Source organism: Mesoplodon mirus (assembly GCF_964341445.2).
Source record: "Mesoplodon mirus genome assembly, chromosome: 14".
NCBI lineage: Eukaryota > Metazoa > Chordata > Mammalia > Artiodactyla > Ziphiidae > Mesoplodon > Mesoplodon mirus.
Window position 1 is genome coordinate 20,157,723 of NC_138990.1, and position 13,450 is coordinate 20,171,172.

Genomic DNA, 13,450 nt, shown 5'->3' on the forward strand with positions numbered 1-13,450 from the left:
TTCAATAAAATAAGTGTTCTTTTAATTGCTAATAAGATATTTATCGTTGTGGAAAGAAAGGTAAAAGTAGATATTATGGCAAAAGACCACTGGGTGGCGTTTTCTTTTAAATGCTAATAAGATGTTTATCATTATAGAAAGAAATGTAAAAATAGATATTATGGTAAATCACCACTAGGTGGCGGTAGCGGTGTATCCTGATTATGAAATAGAAATAACAGTACGGGCAAAATCACAAGAATGAAAGGAAGGAGGAAAGAAGCAGGGAAAACATTAATTAATTCAAAAATAACCAAGTTACACAAGGTACCAGTGAATTTTAAAGTATTACTGTGGGGAAAGCATTATTAAGGTGCAAAGGTGAGTTTTCAAATGGAGTCCCTAAACATTTCATAGTTAAAATAATGAGTTTGAGGTAGAGCATATCGGGATACCCCTTACAGAGGAAACGGGCAGGAAGAGGGTAGCGTAGTAGCATGCACGTCCGTCCACACTGTATCGTTCAGAATATTCAGCTGAATGTCTAAATACTTTCTTCTTTAAACTACATGCCTCCAAAACCTCAGGATTTTCATGTAATATGCAAATACTAGTTAGTATTTCTTTACTGGCACCCTTGTACTGCTTCAACAGCAGCGTCGGAAGACAGAGCTGGTCCCTGAAACTGCTCATTTTCCTGGTGTTTATCCTTAAACCACATCAGAACCCGTAATGCTGTGACCATGCCAATCTTCATTTGCAGAATGTAGTCACAGGTTTGAGATCTAAGAGTTGCCCAGTAGAGACCAACATCCCTGGTTTTACCTGTCTCCGAATGAGAGACAGGTAGACATTTGGCTTTGTCTGGCACACCTGTTTTACCTGCAAACCTGACTACCTCAGCGAACAGTTTCCAGATGGTGTCTTCCTCCTGCACAGGACAGAGTGTTCTCACGGGCTTCCTTCCTGTGTTCTGTGGCCCCTTTTTTCAGGAAAGCCTTTAACTCTTAACTGCACGGCCCGATTTGGCTTCGAAATAAACTTTAAGCCTGTGATAAGATGGTACGTCAAAGATTCTGACCAGGAGTGGGAAGTCCCAACACCTGAGGGGAGAAGGTAAGAAGGAAATTAGCGAACTTATTCTCTGCAACTCACACTAAAAGCTTTCATCTTTAGAACCCCCTGAAATGTACACACAGAGCTGAACAAATAGATGGAGTTGGTGTGGCCACTAGCGCCATCTAGTGGTGCAAATAAAAGTATAGAAATGCAAAGTGTGAGTTAATTTTAAACTTGGTGGCCAAATGCAGTTTCAGAGAGGGCCATAGAATGAAGTATTTCCGTTGTGGGTTTTTTTTTTTGTTTTTTTTTTTTTTTTAATTGGGTGCTGTCTCAATTATCCTTTATTTGTAGTTTACCTTGAATTACTCTGGTAACCTATTGAGTTTTTTTTTTGTTTTTTTTTTTCCTCCAATTCGCGCTGTCTCGGCGCAGGTACGTGTCACCAGCTCTTTTTTTTTTTTTTTTTTTTTTTTTTTTTTTTAATTTATGGCTGTGTTGGGTCTTCGTTTCTGTGCGAAGGCTTTCTCTAGTTGTGGCAAGTGGGGGCCACTCCTCATCGCGGTGCGCGGGCCTCTCACTGTCGCGGCCTCTCTTGTTGCGGAGCACAGGCTCCAGACGCGCAGGCTCAGCAATTGTGGCTCACGGGGCCAGCTGCTCCGTGGCATGTGGGATCCTCCCAGACCAGGGCTCGAACCCGTGTGTCCGGCATTGGCAGGCAGACGCTCAACCACTGCGCCACCAGGGAAGCCCCCGTTGTGGGTTTTTTATTGTTATTTTTTATTTTATTTTTTATTTTTGGCCACACAGCTTGTGGGATCGTACTTCCCCGAACAGGGATTGAACCCAGGTCCTAGGTAGTGAAAGTGCCGAGTCTTAACCACTGGACCACTGGGAAATTCCCCCCACCTTTTTCTAAAATAATCTTTTTATTTTATTTTTTACTTTTTTATCCGTTGTTTTAAAGTTCAATTTGTAGTAACAATTTGATGTGGCTGCTTTGCCCACCAAACTAACAAGCAGGCATAACAACCCATGCTGCTTGACTAGACTTGGCACATGGAACAAACGGGAAAGGATTCTGCACCCTAGTCAGCCATTCTCCATTCCCCCCTGTGCCGTCCATCCAGAGTGGGCTGAGTCAGGGCCCCAGTGTTGGGGTCCTTAACAGCCCGGAGCGTATGCAGAGAAAATGGCACAATAATAAGCGATCTGACCGAAAATATGAGAAATGAGGAATAGTTGATGCAATCCAACCTGGGAAAGGAGACCCAGAGGTGAGATAGCTGTCCTTTTTTTTCTTTCTTTTTTCTTTTTTTTTAGGCATACCTACAGCAGCTTTATTTACAATAGTCAAAATTAAAACATGGTTACATTCATTCATACAATGGATTATTATTCAGCAATAAAAAGAACAAACTAACTAGAGAAGGAAAAACGAATCTAAGGTGAAAAAAATCTGAACTGTTATTCCTTCTGGTAGACTAGGCATTGGCTGGAAAGGGATACAAGAGAACTTTCTGGGAAGTTGGAAATGTTCTATACCCTAATAACCATTTGTCAAAAGTATACAGCTAGGGACTTCCCTGGTTGCCCAGTGGTTAAGACTCCGCCTTCCACTGCAGGGGCACAGGTTCTATCCCTGGTCGGGGAACTAAGATCCCTCATGCCATGCATGAGGGAAAAAGAAAAGTATACACCTGGACATTGTGCACTTCAAGGTAGGTAAATATTACCAAAAAGAACCATATAATGACAATGGAGTAAATGTAGGGAATTAATGAAGGCTTACATGATACAAAAATGGCAGGATATCGATAACTGAGGTATCATTTTATTGTTGTCTGCATATGTTAAACTATAACTTTTAAAGAAATTAAAGAAAGAAAAAATAGTCTTATATTTACCCAGACATTTGCCAATTACAATCACCCTCCTTCTCTCCTGTAGATCCGATTACTGTTGTAATGTGGAATCTCTGTCTTGAAGTTCTTGGAAGCTGTTAAGTTTTATGAGAAACTAGACTTAGTTTGCAACCCAGATTAGTGGGAAGAATTTACTGGGAAGACAGTTTGGCTCAATGGAAAGTAAAACTCTAGACATTTGGAACTAGAGTCCCTCATTTTTCCAACATCTGTTCCAAAGTCATAGCCTCTGTATTAAGCACTTCCTCCTGGTTTTTAAAACATTTCAACAGACTAATGTAATATCACTTTGAAGAGTATACATCATTTAAAAAGTAAAGGATGGGTTTTGGTTAACAGTAATCAAATTTAGAAAGAACTTCTAAGACAAGGGAACTCATTGGGTCCCATATTGAGCTGATCCTGCATCAAACTTGAAGGTAGCCAAGCATGGTAAAGGGAGTATGCACGGACTTTATACGCTCTTTATACCCTCTGCGAGCCTCCACCATTCCATCTATCATCTATGGATACCAAACTTCACTTTGCAAGGTCCCTGTAAGGAGCAAATATGGTAGAGGTGATATGCTTATCACAGTTTCTGGCAGGCAGGAAGCATCCAGTGAATAAGAGTGGGTATTGTAGGCTCCAAACAAAACAGCCTAAAACCTCATCCACAGAGACAATATTCTTTAACGTGAAGACAGATTGCAGACGGGCAACTTTAGAAAATCCAAACTGTGAACCAGTGCCGAGATGCACACTTCCTGGACAGGGCGGAATGACACAGGCCCAGGAATCACGCTGCCACTTCCCAGCGGTGTGACCTTGGATTGTCAGCCACCTTCTTGCCTGTTCTGAGCTGCTCAGGTCAGGATGACCACACCATTACCTGGTGGGGCTCCTGTGAGGTGAGCCATGGAGGAGATTTGATCCTCCTCCACATTTACCGCTCTGGGGACCAGAGGACCGTCTGATACACACAACCCTCAGTAGAAGCTAGTCACTTCTAACATTATTCTTAAATTGTTGTATCTGTTCTCAAGGGGAATTCTTAGAGTAAGGAAGATCAGATGAGCCTCGCAAGTAATTATAGTCTAGTGTAAATGCTTAGAATGATGCTTAGCTGATTCAATCATTTAATAAAAAACCAGCCATCTCTGAGCATCCTCTGTCTTCCCGGCATCTCCTTGTACTATCTGATCCCACAGCTCTTCTGAAAGCCAAACGGTTATCTACTTACACGTGTTCCAAAAACTGCAAATGGGTGTCAATTTGTGTTACTAAAGGGGTGTGGTGTTTTCCCTCCTTTCCTAGTGTTAAATCCACCTTAAAGGATGAAGTCATCGAGCGCGTTGTCTTCCTGAAAGAAGTTACTCAGAGTGATCTTCACAGGAAGTTCATTTGCTTTGCCCAGAACTCCATTGGGAACAGTACCCAGTCCATCCAACTGAAAGAAAAGAAAGGAGGTGAGCCTGAAGGTGGCTGCAGAATGCATGCACCTGCTTTCACCTGGGAGGAGAGGAACTTTCCTAAGGAAATAGCCACAGTGATGATAGCCACCAACATGCTCTAGATGCCAGACAACATTCTTTTTTTTTTGCGGTACATGGGCCTCTCACTGTTGTGGCCTCTCCCATTGCGGAGCACAGGCTCTGGACGCGCAGGCTCAGTGGCCATGGCTCACGGGCCCAGCTGCTCCGTGGCATGTGGGATCCTCCCGGACCGGGGCACGAACCCGTGTCCCCTGCATTGGCAGGCGGACTCTCAACCACTGCGCCACCAGGGAAGCCTCCAGAGCTGGTCCTCTTACTAAAATTCTGCATACGGGAGCTGTGTTGGAAAAGCCTATCATTCATTCATTCACTCCTTAGTTCATTCACTTACTCATTCATTCATTTTACAAAGACCTACAGAGCATGCCCTATGTGGCAGGTATCGTACTAGGACCTAGCTCCCTTTACCTATTTTCCTCCCCTGGCTTCCAAATCCAGAGAATGTGATGGTCTGGTGTCGGAGGGTAAAGGAGAAAAAGAGGGGAGAAAGAGTGTTCTTGTTCAGTTTAGGAGTGATATGTATATATCACACATCATAGCCTTTTAAAGCTAGAGAGGAAATTCCTGGTAAGGAATAGCTTTAAAATTTCTTTAAGAAGATGCTCAGAGATGGAGGTGATATCATTCATTCATTCAATTAATAGAGATGAGAGAACAAGCAGGTTTTGAATGCTTCTGAGGCTTAAATAAGACACATTTGGTGCTCCTGGTGGATGCTCCATAGAGGTGGGTCAAAGGTGCCACATGTTAGGTACAGTGGAGGTGAGAAAGTCAGTCAGATGTGGCTCCGGGCTTCAGGGAGTTTAGACTTTAGTAGGGTCGATAACACGTGAAAATAATTTACAGTATGCAATAAGAGGGACACAAATGGGTTGTGTGGAAGCTTATAGGAGAAAAAAAATTTTTAAGAGCTTTTGTCAGTTTCCCGGCCACCCCAATCAGAAACGACCCATTACCCTGGGTTTTCTTGAGTTCATTTTATGGTAATTCCCTCAAGATGTGAGTTAAGATGTGTCCAGATTCAAGAGAAATGTTTCCAATAGATTTTGATAAAAAATAATAGGGCTGGAAAAGGTGCTGGGCTGGCCTGAATGTGGCCTTATAGGGGAGGCGGGTGCTGGAGGGGACGCAGCCCCTGTACCTGCTCACGGCCGCCGCGTCTCCGCAGTGGTGTTTCTCTACATCCTCCTCGGCACCGTCACGGCCCTGGCAGGTGTGCTGACCGCAGGTGCGCTCTTCTACACGTACTGGATTGAAATAGTGCTGCTGTACCGAACCTACCAAAACAAGGATGAGACCCTCGGGGGTAAGATGACCCAACTCGCCTCAGAACTGACTTAGAGGGAGGGGCTTGAGAAATGGATGTCCCACGATGGAGGAAGTCATGACCCTCAGGCTCTGAGACCCTCCTGCAGGTCTGGTGGCTTCACACCTGGGAAGGGCTGGGAGCCCAGGGGAGAAACAAGTTCTCTTCATCCCAGTTACTAGGAATCTTGCCAACGATGTTATTGTAGGGCACGTTGGACTTGAAAATAACTCTCCACTCACCAACCTGAAGCAAGATGGCGGATGACTTACCATCTCCATGCCTTAGTTCTCTCTTCTGTAAAGTAGGCTTGTAATCACAATCACAGTGAATGCAATGTGGACTCTTTGAGTTAAGACATATTGAGCGTTTAGAACAGCATGTAGCACATAGTAAGCACTCAGTGATGCCAGCTCCAGCTTCCATTACCTCTTGAGGACCGAGTGCACGCCAGGCTTATGTATCAGCTTCTGTGATCGTCACTGAAATCCTACAAGCCAGGCAGAGGCGTGAAGTCTGTGCCCCCAGTGGAACTGCTAGGGAATGTTAGAGGTTGGGATGGAATCCAGGCATTTTGGTTTAGAGCCCCCATTAGCTATTGCCTCAGTTAACTTCTTCTGTAAAGTGAGGGGTTTGGAGACGTGGAAATGTCCCTAAAAGAGTGACGTTCTGTAAAATACTAGCACTAGCACCATCCATGAAGTATCTGTCAGTTTTCCCATGAGACAGGTTAATAGCGTTTATTAACATTTGCTTCTTTAGACTAGAAGAGCTGCTGATGTGTTTTGCTAGCCCCGGAAGGCTCAAAGGTTAGAACGTTGGCAGTTTTAGTGAATGATTCTATTGCTTGGAAAGAGCAGAATCCCTTCTGCTGGATTCCAGGGACGATTAAATACTTACCTGATGGGGATGCCCCTTTACACGCACACCAGTGGTTTCCCCAGGCTAGGAACTCAGTGAAGAGGTGTCAGATCACTGGGAAAAGGGGCAGCAAAGAAATGCATCAGTCACACTTTTCTTTAGACCAAAGATTGAGAATACACACTAGAAGTCCTTACGCCAAGAGTATTTTGCGGTTATTTTTTAAATAGTTTTTTAGAATTGAACAAATTATCTAATCACTGTCTTAATTGTTCTCCTAGACAACTTCATACTTCTTTTACTAAAATGCTATTTTTCTTAAGATTCTACAGCTTGTACAGAAGACTCAATCTACTGTGAAACATCTGACTTTGGAGGGATGTTTTTTACCTTAATTTATTTTTTAATTGAAGTATAGTTGATTTACAATGTTGTGTTAGTTTCAGGTGCACAGCAAAGTGATTCAGATATATATATATATATATATATATATATATATATATATATATATATATATGGATTCTTTTCCATTATAAGTTATTACAGACTACTGAGTAGAGGTCCCTATGCTATACAGTAGGCCCTTGTTGGTTTTCTGTTTTATATATAGCAGTGTGTATATGTTAATCCCAAACTGTGAAGTACTTTAAATGTGTCCTATCTTGTTTGCACAGGCAACGTTTTAGTAATCTGACAGGGAGGCAGAACCCTGTTTTCAAGTGCAGTGATTCATTACACTCTGTGGCCAATCTAATGTTTTTCAGCAAAAAGACTGTTTCCTGTGACTATCTCAAAATTTAGAGAGACATAGGATGTCAGAATTGTGGGGATCGTCTAATTCCCCCACTCCTTAATATTAGTACAGAAGAAATTTAACGTTTTCAGGTTATAGAAAAAATCCTAGTTTGCTGGAGTGTCACAGGGATGTGGAAAAAATCAGGCTGACTACGGTGTGTCACACAGGAACTGCACAGCATGTACCTGCTGGCCACGCCCCCTGAGCCACCGCCTCCCCACCTGGGCAATGAGAAGCATCTTAGATGCACCTCCAGGACCTCGCTCTTTGGCATCCTCCTCTCTTGACGCCAGTCCACCTCTGTTCCCCTCTTCCTTTTCTGTTGCTGACACTTCTGTCAGCTAAAGCCTCTTAGGTCCATGTTGAACAAACTGCCAAATTGCATCAGTAACATCACTGCTGTTTACTACTTTGTAATAATACTATTTGTCAGGCATTGTGCAAAGTGCTGGAAGATGAGCCAGCTGTGTCCACCTCCAGAGCCTGTGGGTTAACTTTTGAGCTTTTCTATGGCTTCCAGTTGGTTCTTTAGCACATCCCAGAGTCTATGTGCATTTATAATAGTTGAGTCAACAGAGGCATATGAGACCTTAAAAATACCCTAAAACAAGTTCCAAACTATAGTTTTCCATCTAAAAGGGAAAGGAATGACTATTATCTTGTGCCTGCTATAAGTCAGTCACCAAATCCTTCATGTACATTATCCCAGGCAACCCTGACAGAAGCAAGACGGGGAGTTATTATTATCTCACTTTACATATGGTATGGGGGTTCAAACACAGATACACGTTCTGTCAGCTCGCTAATGCACTGGGTCTCTGCAGTGCTTTGCTCACTGGGTATTATCATGCTTTGATGAAGCAGACTCCACTTTGATGTGTGACTAATGAGTCAGCAACCCTGCAGATGCAAAAAAAAGCTCAGAGGAACTCCTGAGAACATGTGATTTAATCAGACAAGGCTCCAGCTGTTTGATCTGACGTCAGTGAAGGTGCAGGAGTGCCTCATCGATTAGAATCTGATTCTGGGTGGATAATCAATACCCCTCAGCAGTGTGATTCTGAAATGCACACAGGTGCTGCTTTTCATTTAATAAATCAGTGCAGGAAGGATCCCAAATCTTAATTCTTATCCATTTACCATATGGTTCGAGTGTATGTAGGTATGCCACGAGAGTAAAAACTATGTCAATGGCTTGCATTCTTTATTGTGCTTCTTCCTCAGATAAAAAGGAGTTCGATGCTTTCATATCCTATGGGAAATGGAGCTCTCTTGAGAGTGAGGCCACTTCATCTCTGAGTGAGGAAAACTTGGCTCTGAGTCTATTCCCTGAAGTTTTGGAAAACAAATATGGATACACCTTGTGTTTGCTTGAAAGAGACGTTGCCCCAGGAGGAGGTAAGTCCTGTACGCCAACAGAAAACGTAGCACAAGATGGAGAGTTACATGCAAGCACTCTCTACGTTGTCTTGTCATTCTTTCTGTTGGGCTATTTATCTTCTGGAAGGTTTCATGAGCTTAGAACTTCTGGGGCAACAACACAGAAAGATGTGTGTTGCAGAGACATGCTCCATCATCAAAAAAATCCATCTTCAATGGATATACGTATATGTCTAACTGAACCACTTTGCTATACACCTGAAACTAACACAACACTGTAAATCAACTATACCCCAATATAAAATTCAAATTAAAAAATTTAAAAATAAAAAAAAATTGCCACAGGGGGAAAATAATCCATCTTCAGGAAAAAAAATTATTGTAGCGCAGGGAGCCTTCCAGAATGAAGATCTCTTTTCTGGCTCCTCAGCAGGAAGTTATCACTTGTCCTCCCAAACGGGTGGTCCCCCTGCTTTCTGGGACTGTGCCTGCTACAAACTCAGGACTGGGTCAGGCAGACTCCCCAGGCCCGGGCCCAGTCCTGGGCACAATCAGATGTGCAGACCTCATCCTGTCCCGCTGACCTCCTCTGCCTGAGATGCCCCACCCAGGAGCCTGGGACATTCCATGCCCCTCTCTTATCCCAGCCAACCTCGTTCCAAGGAGCTTTGCTCCTAGAGGAATTGGCAATTTGAGGAGACAGAACACAGGGAGGAATGTGAAACTGACAGTCACTAGACACTGGAGCATATCTTCAACTGTCCACAGAGTTGATTTTGTAGAAGTGATAAAGAAAACCAGGCTTCCTTTCCTCTGCCTCAGAATGCCCATTGCAAGGAACCCGCTGGGTGGATCTGGGAGATTCAGGGTTATTGTGACTCAAGGTTTAACAATAACAATGTCATGTATACACTGATGTGTATAAAATTGATGACTAATAAGAACCTGCTGTATAAAACAAACAAACAAACAAGCTAAAACAACTAATACTAAACTTTCTTTGGGCTATTTGTATGGAAATATGCTAATATAAATGTTTCAGACACATGAAATTTCTAAAAATCTTATATGTTCTGGTATAATGTAATAATTCTAGTTATTACTTTAAAATGTATATCTCAGAAATAACTAAATTTCCTTGTCAATTGCATTATTATGAACTTTTATCAAATCTTTAACAGTGGTCATTAAAAAAAAACCCAATAACAACGTCAAATAATTAAATCTTTTATTTCCAGTGTATGTGGAAGACATTGTGAGCATTATTAAGAAAAGTAGAAGAGGAATATTTATCTTGAGCCCCAGCTACGTCAACGGACCCAGTGTCTTTGAACTACAAGCAGCGGTGAACATTGCCTTGGAGGATCAAACACTGAAATTGATTTTAATTAAGTTCTCTTCCTTCCAAGAGCCGGAGTCTCTACCTCATCTAGTGAAAAAAGCTCTCAGGGTTTTGCCCACTGTCACTTGGAGAGGCTTCAAATCAGTTCCTCCTAATTCCAGATTCTGGACCCAAATACGCTACCACATGCCTGTGAAAAGCTCTAAAGGATTCACGTGGAATCATCTCAGAATTATCCCAAGGAATTTTTCCTCTAGAAAAGACTCAGTAAAACAGAAACCGCTGGGAGGCGCTCCCAGCCTAAAGGACAGTGAAATGGGCCCTGAGCTGCCTCCTCCTACACCCCTCCCGTCCTGTCCCTGGTGAGAGAGAGACCCTGATGGACAGAACACACAGCGTGGATCAGGCTGATACAAAATGGGAAGCATTCTGCCAGCCCTGAGCAAGCGTGGCAGGCACTGGAATGACACGAAAACTATGGTGGGAGCCTCTGATTTCCTGGGCTGGACAGAGGGAGAGCTAATTCAGCCCACACGGCCCCTAAGATTTTCCTAGTGGTCTCAGCGGAATCAGCAGATACAGCCACTTGGCTTTGTGGCTATGGACTCTCATGTCTTCTATGTATTGTTCACATCAATTTATATATCTTTGCGGTCAAATAAATATTATTTTATTAGAAACAAGTGATTTAAACTTTGCCTAAACCATCTCTGTGAAAAAGACAATTCTTATTCCGTGTTCACCCATTCACTGGAGCACAGAAAGCAAGTAGGAAAGGCAGAGACCAGGGGCCAAGGAGCAGACAGGGCCGCGGTTCCTCTCTACTGTGTCCTTGTGAGAACTAGAAGGAAGAGCCCCTTCCTCAGGACCCCTGTAGCCCTGAGCCGGGACACAGGGCTTGGGGAGAAGAATGGGGCTAACTTAAGCTCATCCATGTTGCCTTGGCCTTTGCACAGGGCATGAAGTATACAGCCTTATTCTGGGCCATAGGAAGTAGGAACCAATTAGGCCAAAATGATTTGGAGGAGACAAGGAACAGACCAGCAGTTATGTGCAAAGTAGAAAGGCAGTGACAGGAGTCAGAAGCCAGGGCAAGAGTCTGGGAAATAAATGTCTACACTGGTTAAAAGACAGCAAGGCTGGGGCTTGAACAGCACATAAGTCTGAGCCTTTGTCTCTCGAGGCTGGTGGTCCCCATGTGCTTCCTGACTCTCTGGTCTCGTTGAGTTCCTCCTAAGTGATGGGCCCTAGGCTAGGGGACCAAGTAGCTGTTCCACGTAGACAAGGCTCCTTTCATTCTTACCAGTGTGTTTTCCTGATGAGAGTTCAATGTGCAGTTAAAATGGTGTTCTAGTCTCACATGAAGGTACAACACTCATGCTTCATCTTCCCCGATAGAAGGGCTCGATTTATTTGAGCAATAAAGAAAAGCAATTTCTGGACTCATTCACTTTTTTTTTTTTCTAACTGACATCTTTTTTTTTAAAAATCTTTATTGGAGTATAATTGCTTTACAATGGTGTGTTAGTTTCTGCTTTATAACAAAGTGAATCAGTTATACATATACATATATCCCCATATCTCCTCCCTCTTGCGTCTCCCTCCCACCCTCCCTATCCCACCCCTCTAGGTGGTTGCAAAGCACCGAGCTGATCTCCCTGTGCTCTGCGGCTGCTTCCCACTAGTTATCTATTTTACATTTGGTAGTGTATATATGTCAATGCCACTCTCTCGCTTTGTCACAGCTTACCCTTCCCCCTCCCCATATCCTCAAGTCCGTTCTCTAGTAGGTCTGTGTCTTTATTCCCGTCTTACCCCTATGTTCTTCATGACATTTTTTTTTCTTAGATTCCATATATATGTGTTAGCATACGGTATTTGTCTTTCTCTTTCTGACTTGCTTCACTCTGTATGACAGACTCTAGGTCCATCCACCTCATTACAAATAGCTCAATTTCGTTTCTTTTTATGGCTGAATAATATTCCATTGTATATATGTGCCACATCTTCTTTATCCATTCATCCGATGATGGACACTTAGGTTGCTTCCATGTCCTGGCTATTGTAAATAGAGCTGCAATGAACATTTTGGTACATGACTCTTTCTGAATTATGGTTTGCTCAGGGTATATGCCCAGTAGTGGAATGGCTGGGTCATATGGTAGCTCTATTTTTAGTTTTTTAAGGAACCTCCATACTCTTCTCCATAGTGGCTGTAACAATTCACATTCCCACCAGCAGTGTAAGAGGGTTCCCTTTTCTCCACACCCTCTCCAGCATTTATTGTTTCTAGATTTTTTGATGATGGACTCATTCACATTTAATGTGTCCCACCTGCTTGTACGAAAGTGATCCAGGTTTGGAGGGGCTCAGAGTCACTGCCATCTGGCCACTGCTGGCTGCCTATGTGAAAGGCTTTTGAGGTCTTTTTGCACAGAGACACCCACATCACAAAAACCACTGTGGTTTTGGCACCAAGCAACATCCTTGTTGGGAATTTCAGTGATAAAGTTAAGATGAGTTAAAGGGTATAAATTATTCCTGGAGGAATTTTCTTGTGGGAAAGCTCATTGTAGGGTCTCAGAAGGGAAGGACCCACACTGTCATTGTGCCATTGTGTTCTGGTGATGACTAGAATCCCTGGTTTTCCTGCCAGTCACTCTCAGAGATCTAAGACTCAGAAACCCCTTTTGGCCAGTTTGTCCAGATTTATTTTATTCTAAAATAAAGATGGCTGTAACTGATATATCCAGAGGTCCAGAGTGTTGTTCTTAGCTTAACCAAAACTCAAAATGATCCCCAGATTTATGCATACACACAAAAAAGAAACCATCTGGGTCTATCATTTACAGAATATACTCTTCCAGGTGAGTGGGTATGCTAAGGATGACAAATGAACATTTAGGATAAGGGTTTATTTACATTTCTTACATGTAAATCAGTCAAAACAAAGTGGACAGGCCTTCCCTGGTGGCACAGGGGTTGCGAGTCCGCCTGTCAATGCAGGGGACACGGGTTCGTGCCCCGGTCCGGGAAGATCCCACTTGCCATGGAGCGGCTGGGCCCGTGAGCCATGGCCGCTGAGCCTGCGCGTCTGGAGCCTGTGGTCCACAACGGGAGAGGCCACAACAGTGAGAGGCCCGCGTACCTCAAAAAAAAAAAAAAGTGGACAACCAGAGCAAGTTTTCTATATACAGAAGACTGATGGTAATTAAACAATTGATCTCAGTAGAATACAATGAGAAGGAATAATGGATTCCCACCACA

The 13,450-nt window shown here is 43.2% G+C and overlaps 1 protein-coding gene across 1 annotated transcript in view; it reads left to right on the forward strand.

Moving 5' to 3' along the window:
* IL18RAP (interleukin 18 receptor accessory protein) overlaps positions 1-10,829 on the forward strand; it is a 30,612-nt gene extending 19,783 nt beyond the window's left edge. Inside the window, 6 exon segments of the mRNA XM_082642404.1 lie at positions 972-1,095; positions 4,260-4,411; positions 5,667-5,804; positions 8,686-8,859; positions 10,080-10,438; positions 10,441-10,829. Coding sequence (XP_082498530.1) covers positions 972-1,095; positions 4,260-4,411; positions 5,667-5,804; positions 8,686-8,859; positions 10,080-10,438; positions 10,441-10,497 — 1,004 coding nt within the window. The 3' untranslated portion in view covers positions 10,498-10,829.
* Positions 10,830-13,450: the final 2,621 nt, after the last annotated feature.